General features: G+C 44.0%; 1 protein-coding gene across 1 annotated transcript in view; it reads left to right on the top strand.

The window, feature by feature from the left end:
- KIAA0232 (KIAA0232 ortholog) overlaps positions 1–11,357 on the top strand; it is an 81,311-nt gene that overhangs the window by 19,245 nt on the left and 50,709 nt on the right. The window contains 1 exon segment of the mRNA XM_006017023.3: positions 1–87. This exon segment is cut by the window's left edge and continues 18 nt beyond it. Within this exon segment, the coding sequence (XP_006017085.1) occupies positions 1–87 (87 nt within the window).

Raw genomic sequence — 11,357 nt, 5'->3', positions numbered from 1 at the left:
AAGAGTAAGAAGAAGTGCTCCGATCTAACACTAGAGGAAATGAAAAAACAGGCTGCTGTCCAGTGTCTTCGCTCTGCTTCTGATGAAGTAAGTTTGGGTTGCCTGGTAGGTTCAAAGAATATATACAACATGCTCAAGAAGTAGCTATGTCAATTTGTGGTATGTAGCTGTTCAGTACACAATCTCAAATTGTGTAACAAGGTCTCCTTGAAAGTCTGTGGGAGTTCCTTCTTCCTATGTGATACAAGATCTGGGTAGAGCCGTGGTGATTTTGCTGAGGCTACAGTAGAGTGTTCTGTACTATTCACGTGCCCTCATCTGTTCTTGCCATGGACCCTTCTTCTGTTCTAGATAATGCTGAAGCCTCTACATACTGTATAGCCAAGTTTACTAAAATCTTAAGCTTCACTTCACGTCAGGGAATGACATAGCTAGGCTCTGTGCCCTCATGCCCTGTGCTATTTGTGGGGTTATGTACTGTCAAATTAAATGTAACAAATTCTAGCAAACATACTTTTCTAGTATTGCTGCTGAGAAGACTGACCTGGAGAAGGGGAGAGAAAACTGGCAACAGGTCAAGGAAGGATATCAGAAGCAACAGAAAGCATGTGAAAGGGAAAGTAGAGACAGTTGTTAAGAAGGAATATCATAACACAAATGGAGAGCTGGACAAAAGGGAAGGGAGAATGGGATGGAAACCCTTTTGTCTATAATTTTAAACTAACAGCTCCCCAGAGAAAGTTACATTTCAGACAAAAGAGGTCAAATTATATCTTTAGTTTGAAGGAGGATTGTAATGTTTAGCTCTTTATTTACAGTTTCCTATGCTCCTATTCTTCCCAGCACTTACAGTTCCAACAAAGTTAGACAAAACAAACTTTTTTATGGGCAATGTCTGTTCTCTGTTAGTACTCAACATTTTTGAGAGATGTAGACTTGAAGCAGTGCTGTGCAAGCACTTTACAGAGGGCAGTAACCCGTTGCATAGAGTGCCTTGGGGAACCACTCTCTTTTGTAACTCATAAATTAACACGTGGGAATAGTGTGAGGGGCAAGAATTTTTGTGGATGATGTCTTCGGGCTCACTGTACCTGAGGAAAGTACAGTGGTACCTAAAAGCTTGTCTACATGCCTCTCAACTACGTAGTTTGTCCAATAACCACTTGCAGAATTCCTTGCCTCACTTGTTTGTTTGTTTTTTGGATCATCAGGGCTACAACATCACCCTTACACTACAACATATATGACTTTGTCATAAATAGATCATCAGGACCCCTTAATGTCTAGCTTTGGAAGTAGCTCATTTGATTTTTTTTTTCTTTCGCAAGAGGCATAGGTGTGTTAAGGAGAACCTCTTTTCAATTTAAAAAAATGTAAATGAATAGGAAAGTACAGCTAAAATGAGAGAATTTTACATTTAGGACTGAAAACATTTTAATTAAATACTCATAGTACCTTTAGTGTTGGGTTTTTCTTTCTCTTGGACGGGAAACTTATTCTGAGCTGATAGTATCCCATGTACATTTTAAATTGCCAAAAAACCCTAGTTGACAATTTTTTTGCTAACTGCTGAAAATCATAGCCTGGTAACTTGAGCACAAAACCTGAGAACCTGTATTCTATGTAATAATGTAACATTGTCAGATGTTTTCTGTTTAGAAGTGAAGCTGTGTTTTTAAATAAACAGATGGTTTGGTATTTGTAATTAAGCAATATCATCTAACATACTGAACATCTGTAAGTCAAGAAAGATGTAACGCTTTGACTAGGCTCTACTTTTCAGCAAGTTACTAGTAGCTGGGCACATCAGGGAAAGATCTAACTTTGACAAAAACTGTCCACCAAAACCATGTGAAAATGGATGGATGTTGTTAGGCTTACAACAAATCCTAGGGTGTGTATGACTGTTAAAATAATTAAGGATGGGGCTATTTGATTGCAAGTCAAACATTGATGCCTCTAGTTATCTCTGTTCATCTGAACATTTGGTGATTAATGTTAATGTAGCTCCCCATCTATTCTGAACCATTTTGAATTTATTCTCAAGAAGGGTTGGACTGATCTGAAAACGATAATCTGGAAAATTGCTCAAGATACAGAAATAATTTCCTTGCATTTGAGGGTATGGACAGAGAGACTAAAACCGACTTAAATCTCCCCATCTCTCTTACTTGCATCATCTCTGTAGTAACTGCTTCTTATAGTAAGTAGAAACTAAATGGTGATAATTTTGTCTTGTTCCGTTCATGGATAAACTACCCAGTTTTAGCTTTCACTTACACTGGGATAGGTTCAGATGCTTAAGACAGTTAACACAGAACAGGTGATACTCAGTAAACCTCAATTGCCCTTTGTTTAACTCTGAATGATATATTCATCTGTCCATACCATCAGTCAGCAGAGGGGAATTAACATTCTGTTGCTGAAGTGCAGAAGAAATTTAAAAGCCATTGGACTGCAGTTTGATATGGGGGGAAATGGGTATTTAATCCAGTGAAATATTGAGGTGGGCTGGAACACTCATGGAATCCTCTCAGAGAAAACAATCCCTTATGTTTTAACTGCAACATCTGATTCTCTTGATGGTTAATGGCTGTTTTTGTGTTTCAGCCTGATTCAGAAACAATGTTACACAAGAACAGACAAAACTTTAAAATTTGCTTTCCTTCTCGGTAGGCATATCTGCATGAGACACTTTCCTGCGCATTAAACTAATCTGATATGCAGTAAAGCATCACCATCTGCATGTACACAGCAATTGCTGCTCAATAGATTAGTCTAATGCGCCATTTTCTAGTACCAATAGATACAGGTACTAGAAAACAGTGCATTAAACTAATGCACTGAAGCGCACGTGTAGATGCTGACCAGGAACAAATTGCTCCTGGTCAGCCCCAGGCAGTAGGAGGCCACAGATTAGCCCCCAGGCTCTGCGTGGCTTGCAGCTGCTCTGGGTAGCAAGCGGGGGAGCTGTCCCATTTTTCCTCCCCCACTCCCATTGCCCCCTGCCAGCCCAGGGCTGGCCTCCTAGGGGAATCCTGGAGCTCTCCCTGGCTGCTGCAGGTAGAGAGGGGAAGGGAGATTGAGCTTCATTTCCAGCATGCAGGCAGCCAGCCAGGAGTGCAGCCTAGCAGTGTGGAGAACAGTGTTGAGCTGGTAAATCTGTTGTGGTGGTAGGGGTGGGGGGAGGGAAGGGGCATGGAGCCACGACAGATCCCCACTTGTGTGCCGCTGCTGTGCTGAGCCGCACTCGTCCAGCAGCTGGATGCACGTGGCGTGGGGCCCAGACCTGGCTGGGTCTGGAAGTCTCTGTGGTCCAGGGGCGCATGGAGGGGTGGAGGTTCCTGCTGCTGGATGCACCCTGGTGGAGGCCCTGGTGGCTGCTGCTGCCTGCCCACTGCACCTGGATCACAGGTGGGGGAGGCACAGGCCCCCTGAGCCTCCTCCAGGCTGCGCGCAGTGGCAGGAGTCCCCCTCCCCCCACGCTCCCTTGTCCAGCGGAAAGCCCCAGACTAGGCCAGGGCCCAACCCCATGTTCCTTTGGCTGCCAGGTGGGCACGGCTCTCCCCAGTGGCAGCAGATAAGTGGCGTTGGGCCCCAGCTTGGCCAGGTCTGGGACTCTCTACCAGCCACAGGTGCATGGGGGGGCCCCAGGGGCCCGTGCCCCTTCCTTACCTATACTGCAGAGGTCTGTGCCCCCTCTGTGCTTCAGGTGCAGCAGCAGCAGCCTCTTCTTCCCGGAGAACAGGTTGGGGGGGGCACAGCCCCCGGGCCCCCTGCCGGGTGGTGGAGACCTCAAACCTAGCCAGGGCCCAATGCCACATGAGTCCCAGCTATTGAGCTGAGCCACACATGGCCAGCTGCAGCAGGGCTCAAGGTGTAGCAGCAGCTGCCTCTGCTACCTCCACCTCTGCCCCTGCAGAGATGAGGAGGGAGCCCCCCTCCCCAAGATTGACCTGCTGGGGCTAGGGGCAGCGGGTGTGCACGTGGGCGCATGCCCAGCTGTCCCCCCAGCCCAGGATTGACATAAAGAGGCTTCGGGATCGACCAGCCGATTGCAAGCCCCGAGTTGGTGACCACTGCTGTACGCTGTTAGGTGTACAAACGTGATTCACAAGATAAACCCAGAGATTTCAAAACGGAATCCATAGTGTCAAAAAAATGTTGTGCCGTTGTGGTCTGTGAGTTCTTCACAGGAAAAACTGCTTTATTATTTTCTGTAGTCAAAAAAGTGAAAACTAACAGCTGACATTGTTTGAGGGATGCCTTGAATCTAAAAAAGTTGAGAACCACTTCTGTATGGCCTACAGCCTTTCAAAAAACCTCTTTTTCTGTATCTTTTTTTTTTTTTGTACCCGTGTTAGATTTATCCCTTTTATTTTGCTGTTTACTTTTGTCTCTGTCATCCTATTTGGCAAGACCCCAGTTCTCTTCTGGTCTGCATCTCTTTGGCCCTGGGACTTTCTTAAAAGAGAAATTTTGGACTACTAGGGGATATCTCTGTTTTAAGGTAGGGGCAGAGCAACACCGTAGAAACTAATTGGCTCAAGGAGCTTTTGTAGGTAACATCCTACTTTATCAAATGCTATGAATGGACTGCATGCTCTCTATAATTTTCTTTCAGGTATTTGAAGACTGTTATCCAGTCCCCACCCTCAGTCTTCTCTTCTGCAGACTAAATAATACTAGTTCTTCTGTCTTTTCTCATCAGTTGTGCTTCCCAGGCTTCTAACCATTTTTGTTGCTCTGAGCTGGACCCTTTCTAATCTCTCCACATCCTCCTTGAAGTGAGGGGCCCAAAACTCAACACAGTATTGAGTGAGGCCTCACTGGTGCCAGTGACACATGAATCCATAGTACTTGTTGAAACCATGGTTAACATAGTCCAGTCCATAGATGATTCCTGTTTCTTCAGTTAGACTAGTCAAGTGGTGACTTGTTGGCTGCATGCAACCCCTCAGGAGTTATCAGCTGGTCCAGGCACTGCTTCTACAACACTCTTCCATTGTAGGCTCACCCTCCCTCCTCCAGCTTTTGGTGCTTGCCCCTACATGTGGCAGGGGGTGGAGCAGGGTGGCTCAGCTCATGAAGCCAAGGGAACAGGTGGCTAAGGGGCTCAGGGGGACCTAGATCACTGATGCAGTGTAGCTGGGAGGCAGCCCACATGGTTACAGGGGCTGCATTGCATCAGGGGATTGGGGGGCACCTGTGGTAGAGTGTAGGGCAGAACACCTATGTGGTGAGCCATGCAGCATGTAACCCACAGGGTGCTGCAGATGAAAAATGTAAGTATTCAGTGATTTAAGCCCATTGACTGTTCAGCTGGGTACCAGACTCTGTCAAAGTATTACAAGACGACATGCAAACCTTGGTTAGAGCTCATTCCGGCAAATCCAGAGTGATTTCATTGGCTTCTAAGTAATGACTCTGCCTGATATCTGAATTGAACCTACCTGGAATTCTGTGCACACCTTTAACAAGCACAAAGCCATTTTGGAAGCCTCCAGGATGGAGACTGCGTTTAGTAAAGTAACATTTCAGTGGTTGTTCACCTAGGCCTCAGGAAACCTGTCTCCAAGTGATCTGGGCACTGCTTGGGAGTTTCTCCAGTGGGAACGTGCTTATTATGAACAAGCACTTTAAGGAAGAAGTAGTTGGAGTTCTTTTTCATTTTGTTGTCTATGTACATGTTTCACTTCCTGCCCTTTGGTTCCTCTCCTTTGAAGTCTGTGACAACTTATTATTCTTCATGTGGAAAGAAAATTAGCATGCTTTTATATTCTTGGTGTAGAGCACAGCAAAGCAGAGAATTTGCACTCTACATGCGTATTGCTAAGGCAGTCTTTGGGCTCCAAATATTTGAGGCACTTGTGTCCATGTGATGAGAATTACAACACCTCTCAAGGAATTCCCCTGTGAGACTGATTTAATATTAGTAAATTGAATTTTCAGAATGAAACTGCATGATCTCTGCTACCTTGAGTATCTTAGTCAGCATTGTTTGGGGCACAAAACCGTTTATAAAATTCAGGTACTCCTAAATCCATTCTAGTATTCTTTTACCTGTTTCTTGTTCCCTGATTCTAGTTTTTTTGGTGGGGAAAAAAATCAAAGAGTTTACTGTTGTCTAAGCAGTTGTCATCTTTTCAATATTTGGCAAATGGCTTCTGTAGAAAAATCAGATTCTGGACATTGTAGAAACATTTTCTCCAATTTTTATATATATTTTTTCTTAATTGCATCTCCTTTTGGAATGCCTCCTACAAACTATTTTTCCTTTCCTTTTTCCTGGATTAATTGTTAATACAATTTTAATTAAAATATTTTTTTGTAGAGGCGTTGGTTGTGACTCCACTGTTAAGATTGCATTCCATCTTTCGCTTAATCCATGTGTTTGGCATCTTCATGTTATTTTAAAAATACAACTATCCTTCTCAAATCTATAGCACTTAATGAGTACAGAATGCATTTAGATACTTTGTTAAAATTAAAATCTGGATCTTCCTTAAAAACAAATTAACTTGTGTCCGTATTTTTTGTCTTGAATAATTTGAACAGAATAACACAAGTATATTAAACTTTCTGTATAATTAATTGCAATTCTGTGCATAAGACTTAGAGAGACTAGGTTTTAATTGATTTATTTTAGTCTAAGAAAGACTGCATATACACGAAGAGTTCTTGTTGCTAGATTACCAGGTACAGCTGTTCTGGCCTTTGTATCCGTGCTTGTGCATCAGCACTTGAAAGGTTCCCCAAAGCATTGATATCTTGGTTCCAATGTACATTGAAACATAACTATCAAGGGAGTTGAGGCACTGTAGTAGGCTGTTTTGGACTGAGCTATCCTTGATCCTCACTTGTAGAATGCAAAGTTCACTAGCAGTCTTCAAAACCAATAAGTTCATTGCACACTAAGACCCAAATCCACTTCAACTAGTTTATGCTACTCTGGAATGTTAGTGATTCTGCCCTGTTTTCTTAACAATTTAAGGTAGACATTTTCAAGTCATTAGAAATTAGAGGTGCACTGATTTACCAGTTGCATACTGGATTGGCACCAATTAAAAGGAAAATTAGCATTATTGGCAATCAGCTTTTTTTGGCCAGTGTAGATGATAATGTCACGGATAAATGCCGCATTCATGCACATAGCCACAGCATGCATGTGGCGAGTAATGCAGCCAGGCATCTTGGAGAGCAGCATCCAGCCAGTAAGTCTGGGGGCAGAAGGAGGTGTGGGGGACAGATAGAGACTGTCACAGTGAGGGAAGGAGTGGGGCAGGGTAGGCGCTGCCCAGCCAGGATGGTGAATGTGACCCTGCCAGGGGAGTGGAGGGGGCGGTTCCCCACCACCATGCGCACCCTGGGAGAAGTATGCGGGGTATGTGTTCCCTGGATTTGTGTGCGGGGTGAAGGCAGGCTGCCTGCTGTGGGCTCAGGGCCAGGGGCTGTACTTAGGGTGGACGGGGGTGGGGAAGGGGTGCTGGAAGGGGTGGTTACAGCGAAATTTTGGGGTGGGTCTAGCCCACCCCATAACCACACCTCCCAGCGCCTTCCCTACTCCCATCCCCATCGGGAAGAGGCTGGCACAGCCCCTGAGCCCACAGTGGGCAGCCTGCCTTTGCCCTGCACACAAATCCGGTGGGGCACATGCCCCCCATGCCTTCCCCAGCAGTGTGCGCAGTGGTAGGGAACTGCTTCCTCTTCCCCGCCCCCTGCGCCCCCCGGACGACCTGCCCTCGGCTCCTGGCCACAGGGTAACATTCACCATCCTGGCTGAGCGGCCCCTGCCCCACTCCCTCCCTCACCGTGTGGGCCTCAATCTGCAACCCACCATGCCCCTTCTCCCCCTAACTTACTGGCCAGATGCTGCTCTCCAACCTGTTGCACTGCATTCCTGTAGCTGCTGGATTGGTATCAGCCAATATGGCTGGTTAATAATCGGCCATTGGTATCAGCCAAAAAAATCTTTATCGATGCACCCCTCTTAGAAATAACCTGAGAGCATTATTTGGGTTTCTTGTTCAGTTCTTCTAATTAATTTTTTAAAGACTAAGGAAAGTCCCTGTCCAAAACCCCTATCTTAAAACAGAGCTAATTGAAATATGTCCATAACGTAAGGGTAGGGAACACTATGGGTGTGTTATAAGTATCCTAAAGGTAGTGTTAGACCTAAAACAAACAAACAAAAAATCAATGTTGACATAGCACTTTAAAAAAAATAGATTAAAATATGTTAACATAGGAAATGGAATTAAAGCATCCAAATAACCTTAACTCTCCATGGAAAGAAGTTAGGGGGGCAAAAACCTTTTTCTACTGCAAACCACATACTAAACTGCTTTGACCTTAACTATTATTTTTATTGAGTGGAAGAGGGGGGCATACAGTTAAATTAATTTGGGCATTTTAACTGTGCACATCTTTAATTAAGATGGTTTGTATTTGCTTTTGCAATGTTTACAACATCTCTAGTGTGGTTTTATTCTTGTTATTGATTAACATTGGACTAGATTCAAGTATATGTAGGCTGCTTTGTTTGGTAATAACCCAAAGTGGTTTACTAAGTTAATGTACATAATTATTTATGATGGCCATTAGCCAACTAGTCCTCTGGATTTGAATTCAGCAGCTGTATTGCTGTATACTTTCAAAACCACACAAGTATTTAAGGCAGGATTTAAAACAAATGTGCCTGTTAGTTAGGGGGAAATGTAGGTATATTTCCCCATGTGTGGGTGTATTGAAAGCAGGAGTTTTGCCAGTATTTCATGCCCCTGTGCCTGAAAAGCGTGGTGAGATTTTTTTTGATTTTCCCCAGGTAGTCTATTGATCATCTTTTTCTCATCCCAAAGATTCCTTCTTGAGCACTTGACACAAAGAAACTGGCTCTGAATCCTCGAATTCATTGCCTGCAATGTACAAGTTTCCCTTTACCATCCAAACATTGACCTGTCCTAACCTTTCTTAATTTATGAAGAGCTTGGCTAACTCTGATTCTGCTCGTGAAGCCCTACGTAATGCCTAGACATCTCAACTGATTTTGCCTTACCAGGTACCCGTGGCAGAGCAAAAGAATTGAATTCCCTTTAGACATGATTTTCCCATTGAGAGATGCTTACATATCCAGTTTCTGTATGCTGCTTTCGGCCTCTCAGGCTGTTATAGTTGTAGTATTCCTGGTATGAATTCAGCTATTATAGAAGTATAAATGCAAATTATCAATATAATTAGTTTCCTTTCTTTTTGGGAGTCGACTTCCTGGTATAAAGTATCCTTTCCCAATATTATGCCCTAGTCTGGACATACTGCTTTAATTATATTAGTAAATTTTCTATTGTGGACAAGTCTTAAGATTGAGTGGTTTTTTTTTTCCTCCTAAGCAGTATAAGGCTTCTAATAGTTCCTGAGCAAATAATAAAGCCAATAGGAAGCAGACAGAATTGGTAAACACTTGATTTAAAACAATCAGTCATTCCTTCTTCCCCCCCCCCCCCCCCCCCCCAAGGGAAGTGAAGGGAGAAAAGCAATGCATCAGATGGAAGATCATAATTATAGCCATCATCAACAGTTTCCTACTTGTCATGGGTAGGAGGGCATCAGGCATGGCACAAAGGCTGCCAACCCCGAAGCAGTGAGGGCTAACCTTTTTGGGAAGCATGCTATAAATTAGCCCTGCACCCTTCCGGAGCAACACTCTGATCCCTTTCCCCTGCCCAGTCTGCTCTGCTTTCTGCTCCCTGCTGATCTGCTGTGTATGGCTGGTGGCACCTATGCTGCAGGTTGGCCACCCCTGTGGTAAAGAATCTTTGGCCCCCTGCTCACTCCCCTTGCTGCCACTTCTAAAGACACTCTTTTTCCCACCATGAATCCTGTCCCAGGCTAAGATTTCTAGGGAAACACAGGTATATTTTGCCTGTTTGGATCCCATCTGGTAGAGGGGAGGCTGTCGGCCAGTAACCTTTTTTAAAAAACCTTGTAGAATAGATCATTACAGGGGGAGGAGAGACAAACCTAGCCCCTTTTGAGGGGGGAGGGGGGAAGACTGCTGGCCTTTTGTGATTCTCCCTCCACCCCCAAGATCCACAGAGATTTCAGTTCCTTCCCCCCACCCCACTCCAAAAAAATGAACTCAATTTCCTATCTTTTTCCCATCCCAAAGCAGGATTATGAGGCCAGCTTCCAAACAGCAGATGAAGGAAAACTAGTCAGCACTGTTTGCCTTCACAGCATACAGTAAGGAGCTAATTTTTTGCACTCAGTGCCTTTGTGCACTTTTACTGAATGCAGCATCATTGCTAGTTTCCCCTGCTCCTCTTCAGAGTGGTACATAGAAGATTTACACAGAAAAAAATCCAGCCATCCACCATATACTGCCAATCTTTCTTTTACTGGGGGAGGATTAGTAGTCCAGGCAAATACTAGAGATTCAAATAATAAAATAAAATCGCCAAAAAATGAAGTCCCTTTTAGGCAAGAATATGTTTTTGCCTTGTGAAACTCTGCTTGGAAGGTCTGTAACTGTCCCAAATACGTTTTTTAGTAATATATCTTTTTTCATGTATCCTGGGAAGGTACAATAGTGATACGAACTTTCTGCAGTTCCCCCTTTGTCCCACCCCCAGCCACTGTTGCCCAAGTTACCCTCAACCTTCACATTCTCAACTAAGTCTTCCCTGTTTTTGAGGAGTGAGTGGAGCAGAGCTTCCCCACTTGTTGGCCTCTCCACCACCTGTACCCAAAGGTTATTCCCAGCAACCCTCCAAGAATTCTGCTGTGTACTGCTCTGTTTCCTTCACAGCAGATGTCATGCTAATTAAAGTCTCCCATGAAAACTAGGTCCTATGATTCAGAAACTTCTGTTTAGTTTAAAGCAGGCCTCACCCACCCCTTCTTCTAGGTTGGTGGAATTTAGCAGATGCTCGCTGTAACATCCCCTTGCTGCTGTCTCTCCTCTAACCTTTATGCAGAGTTTTTCAGCAGGCCTACCTCATACTTTGTACTGCACCTCAGAACATGAGTACATCCTTTATACAGGAAAACACCACCAACTTTGTTCCTTTGCCTGTTGTTCCTGAACAAATTATACCCATCCATGAAGTACCCCAGTCATGTGAACTATCCCACTACATCTCTGTAATCCCAGTTACATTGTAATTTCCTGATTGTAATAGAACCTCCAATTCTTCCTGTTTATTCCCCATATTGCTTGCATTTCTATATACACTTCAGGTGTCTGTTCTATTTTCTCTGATTGTCCTGTTGTCATATCATCCTATATTTTCTGTTATTTCCTTCCCTTATTAAAATTTTATCCAGGGCCCCAGATCTTAACTTTACCTGTAGACTTTTGT

Source organism: Alligator sinensis, unplaced genomic scaffold (genome assembly GCF_000455745.1).
Source record: "Alligator sinensis unplaced genomic scaffold, ASM45574v1 scaffold421_1, whole genome shotgun sequence".
Classification (NCBI taxonomy): Eukaryota; Metazoa; Chordata; order Crocodylia; family Alligatoridae; genus Alligator; species Alligator sinensis.
This window is presented reverse-complemented; position numbering and strand designations above follow the sequence as displayed.